We start from the raw sequence: 17,524 nt of genomic DNA on the forward strand, positions 1-17,524 counted from the left end.
CACAAGGACTGGACCACCACCTCCACCAGAGATGCTGAGGACTTCCAAACACACTTTCACGTATCTCACACCTCACTTTATCCCCATCTTAGGTGAGGGATACAAGATAGATAATAGGCAGATAATATCCTCACGGTAGGAAGTCCAGAGGGATTGAGGTCTTGGAGAAGTCAGGAGATTCGGTGGGGCTTGATGACTTAGGTTACCCACTGCAGCCTGAGCCCAGCAGCTGGCAGGACACCGGCCATGGGCTGAGGCCACGTGACGCTCTCTCTCAGCGTCTTCAGGGCCATGATCAGGCAGGGGGGAGAGGCTGGAAGGGGGGCCCAGCTGCAGATGAGCAGGGCTGGCTTCAAAGAGAATATCAGAAATAGTAGCATGAGCTGTGCTTCCTTCCTCCTTCCTTCTCTTTGTTCCCTCCCTTCCTCCTTTCTTTCCTTCCTTTCCGGAGTCCCTACTGAGCCTCATCTGCCTGGAAATGTACTAGATATTGTTGGCCACCCACCTCTCGGAAGGTCCCGGTCCTTTGGAATCCTTGCCTTGTTGCGCTGCCAACAATCCCCCACACCATCGTCCCAAGTCAAATATACTCTCCACTTCCCAGGTAAAATACACCAGGCCTAGGGGAGGTAAGAAACTCAAGTGTAGGATGTGATATTTGATGTGGGCCTCAAAGTACATGTAGGAGGTCACTGTGGACACAAGCAAAGGCCCAGAGGTGCCTGAAGGCATGGAATGATCTGGTATCTGTGAGGAGTTCTGTGGAGAGTGGGGGAAGTGGAAGCCGAAGGGGAGTTGCTGGAGATAACGAGGGAGTAGGGCCCCTGGAGGGCCTGGTTTTTCACTCCTAAGGCCTCGGGAGGCCATCAGTTGAGGGAAAGGAATGGTAAATCCTTTCCATGCTTCTAATGACAAATCCAGCTGGACAGCCGGACATGGAAGAAAGATCTTGCAGGGTGTGGCAGATATTCTGGGGAGAGTGGGTAAGAACCTGGGCCATGGTGAGACAGTGGGAGTGGTGACCCAGAGCCCGGATTAAAGACTTGTCCCTGAGCAGAAAGTAGGGGCCTTCATTAATAATTAGATTGGGTTCCGCTGGGAGGAAGAACTACAGACTCTGTAGTGATGTCATTAATTGAGATGGGATGGAAGAAGGGAAGAGACCCAGGAACGGCGGAGAGCAGGGGGAGGATGAATTGAGGTTAGGGCACAGGGAGTGTGAGGTGCCCAGAGACATGTCCAACAGTCCTGTGGAGGAATGCCCAGCATGGAGGGAAAAAAAGAGTGGAGTGTCATAGACTACAAGGTCAGGACCACAAAGGCTGAAGCCTGAAGACAGACCACAACGTATGGCAAGCAGGCGGCTTGTTCTGGATGGCCTTGGCAAGAGCATTTGCAGGAGTAAAGAAGGGGTAGAAGGTAGACACAGGTGGGCTGAGAGTGAGGAAAGCAAGGGGACAGAGGAAGAGGTACAGCTGGGCTCCTGTGTCCAGCTCAATCCTTATCTGTACCACTTACGTACCTTCCTTCCCAACGCATTCAGGTAATTTCTCCCCTGCTCAAAGCGTACGATCATGCCATCAGTCCCCTCAAGAGTCAAGGCCATACTCGGGACCCTAGCACTCTCTCTATCGCTAACAGGGCATTTCAGGTCTGTGTAACAACCACCACACCAAGCCCCACTATGTGTTGTCAACCAGAAACCAGACTCTGGTAATTCCTAAACAAGCCTTACATTTTGCCACCTCTGCACCTCTGTTATTTCTGTTCCTTCTGCCTAGAACACCCTTCCTTTATACTTCTACTTGCTCAAATCCTGCCCAACCTTCTAGGCACAAGAACCTTCCTCGATCCCCCAAGCTAAATTAACTTCCCCTTGACCAGCAGAGCACTTACCAAAATGTATGTCTCAGGGTAGTGGCCTTATCCCCATTCTCTACCACCACTGGACTTTAAACCCCTCAAGAGTGACGGTCTGGTGTCCAAGGCCCTGCACAGAGGAGTTCTCAATCTGTGTCTGCTGTGTTGAAGGCCTCCCGCTGCTGTACCCTGTCCCATTTTAAAGGCTGTCCTTTACTCCTCCATCATGCCAACCAACCCGACTAATGCAGGAATGGATCCATCCAATGTCACTAATACTCTACCTGTGTGTCAGCCATTTAATAAAGCTATAGGTGGGCAGGCATATGGAGGAGTTAATTTCCAAAAGTTAGGATGTGAAATCCAAGTAGAGGTCTTTTCTATGGGCTAGAACTACGTTGGTTCTGGGGTGTTATTCAGTATCCCCTCTCAGTTTCTGCTCCTCTTGAGTCATAGAGTGAAACACATTCCTATCTCCTACCTAACACAGGCGGACATGGTCCCTTCTCTTAGGAGCTCATAACTGGTGTAGGAGTTAAGATCCACACACAGAGAAGGTCCCTTCCTTCCTCTGGGAGCATTTTCTTACAGGATGAGTGGGGTGGAACCTGAGCTACATAAGGCAACAGCTTGAAGAGCTCCCTTCAAGCCTGGGTGGTCATGGTGATTTTATGAGGGATGTGGCTTCTGTTCCACCTGGAAGGACTAGCAAAAGCTGTGGTCTGGGAAGAAGTAGAAGGTCCACCCAGATGAGATCAGAATGTGAGAATAAGGTAAAGGTAAGAATGGATCACAGATCAATGTGTGTGGAGCAGCCAACTGCTGAGGGGGGCAGCGAGACATAAAGTTAGAAAGGTCAAGACTACTTTGAGGGCACCTTTGAATACCAGGGAATGGGGAGCCTAGAAGGCGTCTGAGTTAGAAGACTTAGTGAAAAGTGCTTTTCTTTTTAAGGTCACATAGGCTAGTTGATAGAGGGTAGATTGGCTTGAAGATCTGATAACCTGCACATAAATGTTTGTTACAATAAAACAGCATAAGGAAATGGAAACAGAGTTGACTACTTGGTGCAAATTTGCATAGAAAATGAAAATGGGAAGACTTCAAAATAACAAAAAACAAAAACAAAGGTTTGTGTTCCTTGGGAACCAGGTATCCCACTGGTACCACATTACCCTATGGGCAGAGAGAAATGCAGGCTCTCCACTCAGCCAAGTCCTTTGCCGTGAGGCACCCAAAGCCTCAGTGTGGTTTCACTAGCGGGAAACCGGGCAGTGAGTGAGAAATGTCATTCACTCTGGTCACTTTCATTCAGGGACTAGCAAAGTCCTCTTCGAATCTTCAGCCAATGTCTTTTATTCAATGTGAAAGCCACTAAATTATTTTTTTAACATAATAAGAGTAGAAATTGTCAATTTTAGAAGCACATATGCGAATTTCCCTGCACAGGAGAGAACATGAATCCTATTAGTTAAAAATAGCAGTTGTGCTCACTTTCCCCCACATGCTAATTTTAATAAACTTACTCTGAAATTAGCCTGCCACTAGGAAGATAGCTGCTCATCCAAAATGTTCCCAGTAAGCACGAAGCTTGCCTTGCAAGAGCTCAAGTACTCCCAGGAAACTCGGAACAATGCAGAGTTCTAAATGGAACTCAGCTCTTCTCTCCAGACCGGGCCACCCCCACCCCTCCGTCACACCCAACACCCAGCTTCACCAACTCTCTAGGTCATCTCGGACTCCTTTGATTTCACCTTCCCAAACAGCTGACTATGAAATCCCGTCAGGGTCTTTTTAAAAAAATCTTCCTCACAGCCATTCTTTTTCCTCTATTCCTATAGATGGTATGTCTCCTTATCACTTTATTTATTCAAAACATCCAAATTCATATATTCTACAGTTAACACCTACAAAGGGCAAAATAATGGAGCAAAGAGCTAAGGCCACAAATTAATAACACATGGTTCCTACTCTCAAGGAGTTCAAGATCTTTTGGGTTCCGTGGGAAGACAGACAAGTTATCGGTTATTTAGAAACCGTATGATTAATGGTATGACTTCAGTGCAAAAGGAATAATTGGGAATGTAGGTGATGACAGAAAAGACTGGGTTACTGGCCTCTCATCTTGTCTTTCCCTGATTCCTGACAAAGTTAACAAATTTGCCTGAATATCCCCAGTGCCTGGCATAGTGTCTCATAGACGTAAGAGGCTCTGTGATCATTGAGTTCAGTGGAAAGAAATCTATTCCAAATTTTTTCATCAACTTGTAATCCAGCTAAAAAAGCACCCAGTGCCTCTCTATTACCAGCTACATTAGAGCACACCCTCTGTCTTGCTTTTGTAGTCGTTCACCATCTGATCCACCCTGGATATTCCAGGCTTAGTTAATGTCTGCTATACCCCAAGCCACTGGTTTCAGCCTTTACCAGAAGCATATCCTCAAAAGTCAACCACCAGCCCAGGGTTCATGCCTGCTTCCTGTTGTGGTCACCTATGCCCTCTTCAACCAAAGGGGAGGGACCCAGCTCAAGTTCCACCTCTGAGAAGCTTTTTTCCTACTGCTCAAGCCTTACCAACTGTCTATATATGTGCTCACTATTGGGTACTGCTTTTTCATTTAGTAATAATATTATTAACATGAATAATACCTTGAAATATTAACTGAGGTTCTATCTACCCACCTTGCCTCCACTTCCTATAACCCCTATCCCATTTCTCACTACATATTCCTCTCCCTTTTAAAGAAGCCAGTCATTCTGCCTTCATGTTCCCAGAAAAGGAGCACCAAGCAAAACACAGGCAACAGAGTGATTGGCTTTTCAGTACTGAAAGTTTGGTCCTTAAGACATCAGGGCATAGAAGAGTGTCCCCAGGAGCTTCCTCTCCTAAAACCTCCCAAAAGACTAGAAAGATCTCCAAAGTTAAGGAAAGGACAGAATCAAGAGTATAAGGAGGAGAGCTTGGTTATCAGGGAGTCTCTAAGAATGCACATGGAGTTCTGCCCAATCAGCCTGGGTTGGGAGAGCAGAGTGAAAACCAGCGGACAGGGTTCGGGAGCATGGCTCGTCTTGATGGAATCCCAATGAGGTGGGGACCTGGACAGGTAAGTAGTGAGGCTCTCTGGAGCAATGGCGATCTTGACTACCCAAGTCTTCCCTTTAAAAATAATTATTTTTATGGAAATATAATTCACACAGAGAAAGATTCCTCTCTTTTGGGTATACAGCTCTATGAATTTTAGCACACACAACTCATGTAGTCATCAGCTCGATCGAGGCATAGAATATGTCCGTCACTCCAGAAGGTTCCCTCATGTTCCTCTGCAGTCAATCTGCTCACCCCACTCCTGGGCTCTGGCAACCACTGATCTATTTCCTGCCTGTTTAGCTGTGCCTCCCCAGAAATTTCATATAAATGGAATCTTATAGTAGGTACACTTGGCTTGAGCCTCTGGTTTCTTTCACTTGCCAATTTTTTTTTTTTTTTTTTTTTTTTTTTTTTAGTGTAGTTGGCACATAGTGTTACATTAGCTTCAGGTGTACCAAATGTCTTAAAGATTCATTCATGTTTTTGCATGGACCAGTGATCTGTTCCATCTTAATGGTGAGCACGATTCCGTCACACGCAGGTGCAGCCATTTACCGACTCATCAGTTCAAGGACATGGAGACTATTTCCATTCTCAGCAATTATAAATTAAAACTGCTATAAACATTCACATGCAGGTTTTGGTGTCGACATAGGTCTTCCTTTCTCTGGGATAAACTCCTAAGAGTAGGACTGCTGGGTTGCTGAGTTAAGTGCATGTTTGACTTGATGAGAAATTGCAAAAGGATTTTCATGTCCTGTTCCTCCACTGACGCATGGGGCTTCCGGCTGCTCTCCAACCTCGTTAGCACTTGGTTCATTTGTTTTTTTGTTTTGTTTTGTTTTTCAATTCTAATAAGTGTGTCAGGGCATCTTACCATAGTTTTTAACTTCTACTTCTCTAGCAACGGTAATAACGCATATCTGTTCATGGGCTTGTTTTCCATACAGATCTCTTGAGGGCAGTGTCTACTGGACTTTTCTGCCATTTTAAAAATTAGGTTGCTTGTTTTCTTATTATTGAGTTGTGCAAGTTCTTTGTATATTCCAGATATGAGGTATGTGCTCCGTGCAAATTTTCTCCCAGTCTGTGGCTTATCTTTTCATTTTCTTAGTGGAGCTTTTCAAAGAGCTGAAGTTTTAAATTTTGATAAAGTCAAATTTATCCTTTTTTCCTTTTATGGTTTGTATTTTTCATGTCCTATGTATCCTTCTCACTTTTGAATCTTCCAAATTGTGAAAACAAAAACAAAAACAAAAAAAACCTCAGGTAGCGATAAGAAGAACCCTCCCAAATTTAAGCACATACTGTTAAAAGATTATATTGGGTAGAACACCTCCCACAGCGAGGGGAGACCATGTGACTATGCTCAGACCAAGGAGATGGGAGCAGAAGTCATCCCTCATTAAACAAAAACCCCTAGCCCTGGACACCCCCTACCCTCTTTTTCTCCATCCTCATGGGCTGGGGCAAAAACATGGCACCAACCAGTTCTACACATACAGTTGGGGACCACCCCCAGGACCCACTGGAGTAAGAAGGTGCCCCAAAATCTGGATTCTTGAATCCGCCCTCCCCAGATGGACCACCACACTGTAACATGAATGAGACCTATGTACCTACTTTAAAACGATCTATTTTGAGGATAGGTATCTTGGTTACAGTGGCTTAGACTTCACCCTAACGAATCTACCCTTCCTTCTGAGTAAGTAGGACATAATCCCAAGGGTCTTATACCCAGCCAAGTGTCGTGTGGTACATCTACCCAGACAACTGCACAATAGTTTCTACAAGTTCCCCTCTGCTCAGGAGTGATTTAGGGGCAGGCAGAATAGGAACCCCTTGCCCCTAGCCTGGGCCAGACAGCAAAGTTCCCTAGGCTCAGAGCAGTGACTAAGCACTGCATCGACACGAGTAGCAGAGAGGGGGACAAGGAGGGACACAACGGTGACCTCTGACTAGATACTAGCCTGAAAAGAGGAGACTGTGGCCCGGCACCAGAAGTGTGCCCCCCCACCGCATCACCCCTGCCAAGGGCAGAGTCCTGCTCAAGCCCCCTAGGATGCAAATACAAGCTCCGGGAAAGGAAGAGGCAGGACTCCAATCCAGAGCAGTTTCATTCCAGGGCAGGCCGGTGATCTGAGTTCCCAGGGAGTGATTCCTGCGGTTTTATGGAATGTACTACCTAAGAGCTTCTGTTTTCTCCTCTGAACTTGAAAGTATGGGAGGTTGAGATTGAAGACAAACAGCAAGGAGAGCCAAGTGTCCTTGCAAGTCGGGGATCCAGCTGTGCCCCAAACCACCCCTGCTTTGGAATTAGTAGCAGACCAGCTGCATTGTTTTGCTAGAGTTGCTGTGACAAATTGCCATAAACCGCGGGGCTTGAAACAACAGAAATGAACTCTCTGATGCTCCTGGGGGTTAGAAGTCCAAGATTCAGGTGTCAACAGAGACACATTCCCTAATAACACTCTAGGGGACGACTGTTGCTTGCCTTTTCCTAGCTTCTGGTGGTTGCCAGCAATCGGGGGCCCTCCTGTTAGCTGTATAGCTCATCACGTGGCCTTCTTTTTTCTGTAACTTCACATGGTCTTCCCTCTGTGCATCCCTGTGTCCAAATGTCCAAATTTTCCTCTCCTCATAAGGACACTAGTCATTGGACTAGGAACCCACCTTAACTCAATTATGTCTTCAAAGATTCTATTTTGAAGTGAGGTTACGTTTGCAGCTGTAAGGTGGGGGTTAGGATTGGAACAGATATTTGGGGGGAGCACAATTCAACCCCCAACATCAGCCAGTAAATTCCCTGAGCTTAACCACTTTGGGTTGGGTTTTTGAACATTTGCACCCAGAAAGAGGTAGCCAAGGTTCACCCCCCAATCTTGGTCGACTCCTGAGACCCACAGCTGTGCCATTAACCATGGAACAACTATAGACAGAATTGAATAGACTATATGTCTATTCAATCTCTCTGACCTGGGCAGAGGCCCAGGGTCATACAACGCACTCAAGGAATATGAGACTGATTGCTATCTAATTAATTAACCAACCCTCAAATAGTGAAAATAGCGACACTGAACTCAGCATGGTTTATCACAGGGCACCAGGCTAAGAGGTGGCGAGCATTTTTATTTTGGATATAGAAAGGTATTGATTGTCTGCATGGCTGTATGTCAAGATTTCTCCCTGATTTTGAAAGATCACCTCAGGTGGCCTAAAGAACATCATTTCCTCCTCCCTAGACATTTAATTTCCAATACAGCACACAAGCCATGCTTTTTTTCACTTGCATGGCCGTGTTGACTTCGGGGCCTGAGAGGAGACTGTAATTTCAGCTTGTTGTACTAGAAATATGAAAATAAAACTCATCTCTGTAAGATCATTTTAAATGAAAACTGCTTCCTAGAGTCAAGCAAGCTGAGGAAGTAAACTGATTGAAAGCGAGCACAGGGCTCTGGGCAGGAGGGGTAATGGTGGGCCAGGTCTTCTGCAGAAAACCAATGGGAGCTGTTGAAAAGCCCACTCAGCTCAGGTCAGATGTCTGGTGACATCTTCTCCAGTTCCTTCGGCTGGGCTCCAAAACCACTGTGAAACACCACCGGCCACTGACCACTCTCTTCCTTGAATCCTGCTTGGCTGAGTATCAGATATCTTCTCCATGCCAGACTCAGTCCACAGCCAGCCAGCACAACTTGAGTGGGCAGGGGAATCTCCTGGGTAGCTCAGTTTCTGAGAAAAGCAGATTTGAGGCTACACTCCTGGGCATTTTCATGCCATGGGTGTATTGGTTTCTTGTGGCTGCCATAACCAGTTATCACAAGCTGGGTGACTTAAAACAGAAATTTATTCTCTCACAGCTGTGGAGACCAGATGTCCACAGTCAAGGTGTCAGCAGAACTGATTCCTTCTGGAGGCTCCGAGGGAGAATCTGTTCTGTGCCTCTTCCAGGTTCTGGAGGCGGCTGGCAAACCTTGACATTCTGGGATTTGCACTGTACAACTCCGATCTCTACTTCCATCTTGATATGGCCTCCATGTGTGTCTGTCTTCCCATGACCTTTTTCCTTGTATCTCTGTGTCTGAAATCTAGCTTTACTTTCTTTTATAAGGACACCATTAGATTTAGGGCCCACCCTAAATCCAGAATGATCTCATCTCATAGTCTTTAACTCAATTATATCTGCAAAGGCCCTATCTCCAATAAGTTTCCATTCACAGCTACTCAGGGGTTAGGACTTTGATGCAGCCATGGTGAGGAGGTCGGTACACAATAGATTTGGGGAGAGACTCTGAAACTTGCATTTTTCCCAATAATGCAGAGTGACTCTTTGTACTTTTTGCTCCCTAAATGACTGGTGCAGGTGATGTGTAGATCATACTCTAACAAACACTGACTTAGTCTCTGATGATTCAAAGCTGAAAAAAAAAAAATGCTCAAAGCTGAATAAAACATGATCCCCTTCCTTGGAAAACCTATTGTCTAGCTGAAAATGTAGAGAGATGAGCCAGGGATTAAAATACAAAGTACAGTCTAGGTGGCTCAGTTGTTGGGCGTCTGCCTTTGGCTCAAGGCATGGTCCCAGGGTCCTGGGATCGAGCCCTGCATTGGGCTCCCTGCTTGGTGGGAGGCCTGCATCTCCCTCTCCCTCTCCCTCTGCTTGTGTTCCCTCTCTTGCTGTGTCTCCCCCTGTCCAATAAATAAATAATATCCTAAAAAAAAAATGCAAAGTATAGTCTAATGATCCCAAGAAAGTCGGACAAACCAGGGTTCAAATTCTCTAGCTCCTTAGCCTGTCTGAGCCACAGTTTCCTTATCTGTAAAATACAAAGTAATTCCTACTCTATACCATGATGAGATTGAGGCTATATAAATGCTTAACATTGTTGAGGGACTCAAGAAATAGACATTCGCTATCATGAAAGCAGCAAGTATACCTCCTTGCTGTGTGCCTTCCACATTCTAAAGTCTTTAATGAATGACTGCGGAAGGCAAGAAGGCCTTACCCTGAAGAAATGCAGCTGGGACAGGCGAGGCAACTCCTGAAAGACCCATTTCAGGATTTTGATTTATTCCATAAGCATTCTGGAGGCACCTGCTGTGTATGGAGCTCAGTGTGTAGGCACTTGGAACAAAGCCAAGGAAAACCCACGTTGGGTTGAGGGGTGGGTAGGAACCACCAGTCTGCAATACACTGTGGTCAGTGCAAGGCGGAGGTAAGCCCACCACGGAGAGGCACATTCGAATGCAATTAAGCATTTCCTTCCTTTGGTTTTCCATCCTTTACATTCCATTCCTTAGCACTCTTTGTGTCTATTGTGTGACTCTCCCTAACTGCAACATATGCTCCAGAAATTCCTGGAAGGCTGAAGAGGTTGTCAGTCTTCTCTGTACCAGATCCCAAGCACCATGTATCTGGCTGCGAATAGACATTTGATAAATACCCGTTGGAGTGGTGAACATTCCGCTGCCATTTCAGCGCCCAGGACTGGGACTGCTATGAAGAACCACCTCTGGCATCCTTGACTACTGGGTATGATTCCTGAAGGGCCAAGAGAAAAGTCCTCTAGAGGATCTGTCCCTTGACATAAAGCCTGATAGATAGAGACCCGGGTAGAACAACCTATCAGAATGCTGTCTAGTTGGGTAGGAGCTTTCAACTACCAGACCAAGAGTAAACAAACTAAACCAGGGAGAACTTATGACATCTTGTTCCTCTTCAGAAATACGCTTCCCACACACTGGACATTAAGTACCGTTATCAGACTGACCTGGAGCCCCAGAAAATGACTAAAGGAGAAGAACATTACCAGGTTTCCCTCCAACATCCCGCAAGGGGAAGGAAGAGAGCAAATCACTACACTCCACATTGTGTGCACAGGAGTCAAGTCCAAGAAACCCCAGGTTGGCCTTGGGGCAGGGGGGTGGTTCTCAGGAGGGAGAGAATGGAAAATTTCAGAGGGATGCTCAGCATGGCTTGGTAACGTGGCTAACTGCCGTCACATATGGTGGTGAGTCAGGAAGAGCCACCTGCCTGTGACAGGAACACATCAGTCCTTACTCTCACCCAGAGGAGTCTGTGGACAGCCTCTCGCACGCCAAAAAACTCAGGTGGACTCAAGTGGGAACAGCTTAGACCTCAAGTGGACCCCAGGGGAGTTTGTGACGGCGGGGGGTGAGACCTGGTGTTTCTGCTTCCACAGACCCGAATGACTTCCGCACCTGTCTTTCACAGCCTTTGATAAGGGCACTCGCCTTACACGGGGTAGGCCCACCGTACACACGTGTTGACAGAAATGACTAAGTGACCGCATGAAGGCTACGGAGGATGCCGAACTCCCCCACCCGAACCTCCACTGTAGGTAATTCCACCTGGCCCAAGTGGAACCCCAGGGCCCAGATTCCCCCCCTCCCCTCACCCCCTTTCCGCTTCGGCACGGGCTGTCCAATCGCGAGGCTCCAGAACAGTGGTGACCAGGCAAGCAGGTGGGGCTTGGCGCCTCTCCTCCCGGATGCCCGCGTTTCGCTCTCCAATCCGGGGCCAAACCCTGCCGCGGTGCGGTGGGGGGAGAGTGGGAAGGCCCCTCCCCAGAAGCTGGCACCAGATGGCGCGGAGCAAAGCGGCGCCCGGCTCGCCCGGGAAGCGCGGGAGGAACGGCGCACCTGGCGGGGGCGGGGGCCGGCGCGTCCCCCGCGCGTCCCCGCGCCGCTCGGCCACCCTGGGGGGCGCGGGCTGTGGGCCGGGGCGGCCGCTCGAGCCGGCCCTGTCCCCCCGGCCGGCGCCTCGGCCTCACCTCGCTCACCAGCCCCTGCCAGTCGCTCTCGGTCCCGTCGCCGTTCATGGCCTCCTCCTGCAGGCGCGGGCCGGCTTCATGGACGCCGCCCTCCTCCGCCTCCGCCTCCACCTCCTCCTCCACCGCCTCCGCCTCCTCCTCCACCGCCTCCGCCTCCCCCCGCCGCGCCGCCGCCGTCGCCCCGACCCGAGCCCCGCGCGGCCCCGAGAGGGCCGGGCGCCTCCGAGCCGCCGCGCCGCCGCCTGCGGCCGCCCGCGCTATTGACTCAACGTCCGCCTCCGCGGGAAGGGGAGGAGGAGCCGCGGCCTCCCGGGCCGCAGCCACAGTCCGCCGGGCCCCGGGGCTCCCCGCGCCGCCCGACCTTCAGGTTCCCGGCCTCCGGCTCCCGGATCCGCGACTGCCACGCGGGACCCAGCCCCTGACACCCCCCGATCCCCACGCGGGTGCTCTGACTCCTGCGCCCGGGCCCTGGCCCCACGCCTGCCATCCCGCCCCTGTGTCCAGCCTCACAGGGAAGGAACCTGAGGGGGCCTCGGCATGCTGGTCGCTACTGGCTCAGGGATTCCTGCTGTCCCCTGCCAGGAAGTGGGCGCAGGCACCTGCGTGTCCACTGCAAGAACCAAGCCCCCAAATTCAGCCAGCCCCTGAACCACTGAGTAAGCCCCACTGGGGCAGGTCAGTGGCTTTGTTCTCCAGGGAATATCAGGTGCGGGGCCTGGCGCATAGTAGGAGCTGTACAATTATTTGATGGTCATGGGAATGAAGGGACCACGTGTTATATATTTAACATTTTTTTTAAGTTCCTAATGTTTACTTATATTTATTTCTCAAATTATCAGCTGTCATAAATAGAAAGCAAATGAAAAAAATTGAAAATAAAACAATACTGAATTCTAAATAGGACCCAAAGCTCTGAGTGGGATGCTGCACTCTTGCGGGGGGTGGGGAGCGGGGGGGGGGGGGGTGTTGTGGAGAGGTGTAGGGAACAGGCTGGCTTCAACCAGAGACAGTCTCCTGAGAGGAAGGGCTGAAGAGAATTGCAGAGGGCAGGGAATCTTCACAAATAAGTCATTAATATTCAAGATGGTTTTCCCAAGTCTTCTAAACTCTCATGGACCACCACCAGTGTGGACTTTCCAGTCTTGCAGAAGCCCTACCTGAGGGGATAAGCAGGTAGGTTAAGAGGCTATGGACCCATTTCTGGGAGCATCATCGCCAGCCTTTACTTATAATTTTTAGCCCCTTTTGGATCCTGATCAGCCCTGTGACATGGGTGTTCTCTTCATGTATCCAATATGGAGACAGAGATCTGAAAAATGGAGAAACAGAGACCCGGCTAGGACATCTGGCCCCAGAGGATCTCTTCAGCATCTTGGATGAGCATGATGTACCACACCTGGGAGAAGGACATACCACATTTTATTGTTGGCCTTGTTTTGTCGGCCTGTAGACCGTCTGTAAAATGTTAATAATTCCTTGCCCGTGCCCCAGCCTGTGTCTGTAGCTTTGACTCTACTCTAGGCTCCGCCGCATAACTAGCTTTAGCTAACGCAGTGTTTACAAATGTGCAGGAGGGCTAATCCTTGCTTATGCTCTTGGGAACCTGTGTGCCCTACCATACAAACAAGCCCAGGATAGCTTCCTGGATAATAGGCTCAAGACCAACAACCAGCCAACTGCCACAGATACAAGAATGACGCCAATGACCCCCAGCTGCCACAGATGACATGTTCATGCATGAGCCCAGTAGGAACTGGCAGAAGAACCACCCAGCTGAGCCTGGCCCAATTTGCAGACCCCAGATCACATAATTAAATGTGATGGCTGCTATGTTTGAAGCCACTACGGTTTGGGGTAGTTTGCTATGTATCAGTAGATAACCGGCATGGTGAAGCTACTGAGAAAGAGCCTGGTTGGTCAGAACTGTCCCCAGCAGCCATTAACAAGCAACAGCCCCTGGCATCGTGACCTTCCAGGCCTTCATCTAAAGAATATTCTACAACAGATTCTGGCAGGCCAGGGGCTCTGAGAGCCCACCAGTCAACCAGGCAGCACAGTTATTCAGTGCCTGTTGTATACAAATACTGTATACTTCCTGGACATGTTCAATAATATTGCAGACCCTGGCCCCTGTCCTGGAGGGTCTGCAAGCTTTACCATTGAGGTTTTGCAAAGTAATGTTCTAGCAAATGGAAAGAAAAGAAAGAAAAGGCTAGAATGCATCCTAAGGCTTCTGATTTCCTGACCATGCTGGGCCACCTAATCCATTCTCTTTTTAATCTGAGGAGGTGGAAAGAAGGTTCATTTTCTGAGTTGAATGTCTAGGGTTAACTCAGTGTCAAACACTTGTTCCTAACAGCCTGATCAACGCCTCATGCTACAAAGCAAGGGATTGTCTGCCCATATATTGCCCTCTGGCAAACCATCTGGTTTCATCTGACCTGTCGAAGATCTACACTGCAGGAAGAGCAGGCATAACCCAGTCCATCTGCCTTCCACTGCCTCCTGGTCTGTGCCTCGTCTCAGCTGGCATTCAGGTAGAAAAGCAGCTCTTCCTTTCCTGTTACCATGTGCAGCTGAGGCTTTCAGGTCAGCTGCTGCTCTGGAGCCTTCCCTGGTGATTTCAGGCGGCAGGACAATCCAGAAGAAGTTGCAAGCCCAGGAATCGTCACCTGAGAGACCACCTACCTTTAAGACAGCCCTCTGTATGACTCTGTTTCCCCTATGTGTTTTCCTTCCCTGCAGTTAGTCAACCAGTTATTGAGGTATTTAAAAATAAAATTGAGCAGGAAAATCAAAGAGCAGCGAGCTTCTACCCACCCCAGCATGTGGGGAGACTTTTAACTCCATTGACATGGCCTCTGTAGTTGCCTGGGGTTTTCCTTAGAGGTTTCCATGCCCCGAGTGCCAGCTTGAAGCTGCTTAGCTTGTGAGATGAGATTTAATCATGAACCGAGGCAATGGAGCTGCAAGTGATTCTTTTTTATCTCTTTTCATTTATGTAGCCTGACATTGAGTAATAATAATAATTAAATGCAGTTTAAGCTTTTAGGCACCTATACCAGAAGGCCTCTAGATACCTCATCAACAGCAGCCCAAGCTGACGAAAACAAAGCTAATTATATTGTAGTGAACTTTCATCAAAGAAAAAAACTGAAACTTCTCACCAACTGTCCTTATATCTGATAAAAGCAGTACACTAAGTGTTCCAACCCACAGTCCATTTGCACAGGACCAATGGAAAATCAGGAGTGTCTTAAGTCTTTTTCTTAAATTTGCCACCCAGACACTAAGTATTGAAATGTTGGCTTTTGCCTCTATTTTCATACCCTCTTAGCACTCTGAAAAATCTCCAGGGTCCCAGTTTTTCCATATTGATTCATAGCCCCAGATCCAGGTTTATTTATTTATTTATATGTACCTATAGTGTTAGAAGAAAGTGCTTAGATGCTTTTGAGTGATGTGTCTGACTTTCAAAAGTTTGAGAAGGTTTTAGATGTGGCAACTCTAGAATAGCTTAATCTAAGACATTGAAGCAGCAGATAGATACTGATGAAAACCAAACCAAACCAACCAACCAAACAAAAACCTCTGGGGAGACTGGGAACCAAAGGGCAACTTGAACTTGTTGGAAACGTACCCTCCCATCACCACATCTCCACTGACTTGCGAGATAACTTTGGCCGAGTCCCAGCAGGCCCCAGACACCCAGGAAAGCCCTAAAGTTTTTGATACAACTTCTCCAGACAGTATTTTCAATTCGGATTCTGGCGGCCCAAGCAAAAATGTCAATGTTCTCCTCAAAGGGAACCGAGCAAATCTCTAGTTGAGATTTTTGGCTCAGCTTTTCTCTGAACTACATAACTGGGGCAATATCCATGACCACTCCTTTCCCCCCAGTCACCTTTCTCCTGTCTGAATTAGGAAATCCAGTCTGATGAGCCTGGGAAGAAAATGATCTATAATGCTATGGTTCATAGTGATGTACGTTATGTGTACACACACACACACGCACCCTATATATGTGTGTGTGTGTGTGTGTGTATAAAAATTTAAAAAAAATTAACTCCATATAAGCCAAGGTCCCCAATTCTTGGGGACATTTAGACAGATCCTGCTGGGAGCCCTCCCCCATGTCACCTGGTTGCTAAGTGCATTCCTTTGTTCTTGATTTTAATGAGGGGGGGGCGGGTGGAGGACTGCAGAGGACTGTAGGTCCTAGCATCTATGGCAGTCAGGCTTGCTACAGAGCCCTGAGACCCGAGGTCCCCTGGGCCACTGGCCTCAGTTCTGTAAAAGATAAGGCTTCTCTCTTCGCCTACCTGGGGATGCTCTGCAAAGCACTTCATCCATCATTTCCCTACCAGGGCTGGCAGCCAGACATCAGACAGATCTCGATTCTGCTCGGGGTTCCTGACTCCAGAGCATCCTCTGTCTGTTTGCCTCCCGAGCTCCTGGGCCCTCTCTCTGCCGCCACTAAGCCCTCCTTACCCAGCAGCAAACAATCAGTTGCTCTCTGCGGCCCCTCCTTACCCCAGCCCCGCTGGCTGCCAATCAGCCCGGCAGCAGGGGGTGGAAGGAAGTTCCACTCCCCGATGAACTGCCGCTGAGGTGCTCAAATGCCTGATGGGGCTGATGATGGCCTGGCAGGCCGGGACCCGCAATTGCCATCCTGGAGGGGCGCAGGCCTGGACGTGATTGGCTGGGTCGTCGCGGGGCGGGGGGCGGGGGCAGGAGGCGGGGACCTGCCGAGGCAGAGGGGCCGCTCCTGCGATGGAAGGGCTCTGGGAAGGGGGACCGAGAAGTCAGCGGCAAAGGGTCTAGAACTGGAAGAGGCAAGGAAGGAAAGGGAGGACAAGGCGAGAGGCAGGGCCCGGTGGGGCACCTGAGAAGAGGCTAGAAAATCAAGAAGGTGGGGGAGAGAAGAGTGGAGGGGGGCGGGGGAAGCACAGGCGCAGGGCTGGGAGGGGGAGAAAAACAGCCCTGGCCGGTCTGGGAAATGGTGTTAGGCCGGGCCCCAAGGAAGGAGTTAAATGGTAAAGAGACAGGGAAAGTCGCTCTGATTATTCAGATTTGTTGTACTTATTGATAATGTATTTCATTTCTTCTGCGGGGGTGGGGGGGATATGATTCAGCACAAATTTGATGTAAATTTATGGAAATGTAAATGCGGAGAGGCTGCAGGCCTGATCTGCCAGCGGGTTGGCTGCGTGGCCCTCAGCACAGGGGAGGTTAGCTCTCTGGACTTGGGGATCCGAAAATAGAAATGGCTGACTTGGGGGCCACTGGCCTCTCCTGCAGGCCAAGAGAGGGACTGACCCTGCCGCTCTGCCAGGGTTATTTAAAAAAAAAAAAAAAAAAAATCTTATGATTGTCTAAAATAGGATCACCTACATTGTCCTCTGGTCTAATTTTCTCATGGGGGGGGGACAGTTTTTACCCAGTAGAGACAGGCAGGCTTATTTTAGTGAAAAGGAACACCAAAAGAAGAGAACTAACATTATCTAGAAACTACTGTATGTACAGAATTCACTAGCAAAGTGACAACAGTGTTGTTTTTTCCCTTCTGCGCTATGAAAAAGTAATGGGTCTTGGGGGAGGGAAGAAAACACAAAGAAAACAATTTGATAGGGTGAAAAGGTGGCATTCCATATAAATGGCTGAAGCTGGTAAAATATTTATTGTCCATTAGGCTGTCCTTCAGAACCCTGGATGCTGATTTTTATCTTCCCCCTTCCTGCGGGGTCACGACATTTATCTAATGATGTGCCTCTCCCTGTTGGGA

General features: G+C 48.6%; 1 protein-coding gene across 2 annotated transcripts in view; it reads right to left on the bottom strand.

The window, feature by feature from the left end:
• CCDC149 (coiled-coil domain containing 149) overlaps positions 1–11,898 on the bottom strand; it is a 97,872-nt gene extending 85,974 nt beyond the window's left edge. The window contains exon 1 of one of the 2 annotated variants that reach the window (XM_045076131.1): positions 11,740–11,898. In XM_045076131.1, the coding sequence (XP_044932066.1) occupies positions 11,740–11,787 (48 nt within the window). In that variant the 5' untranslated portion in view covers positions 11,788–11,898. The remainder of the gene's footprint in view (positions 1–11,739) is intronic. The other variant, XM_045076127.1, reaches the window with a different exon arrangement.
• Between the last annotated feature and the right edge of the window lie 5,626 nt (positions 11,899–17,524).

This window comes from Mustela putorius, unplaced genomic scaffold (genome assembly GCF_011764305.1).
Source record: "Mustela putorius furo isolate JIRA1106 unplaced genomic scaffold, ASM1176430v1.1 tig00000083_pilon_pilon_pilon, whole genome shotgun sequence".
Taxonomy (NCBI): Eukaryota; Metazoa; Chordata; class Mammalia; order Carnivora; family Mustelidae; genus Mustela; species Mustela putorius.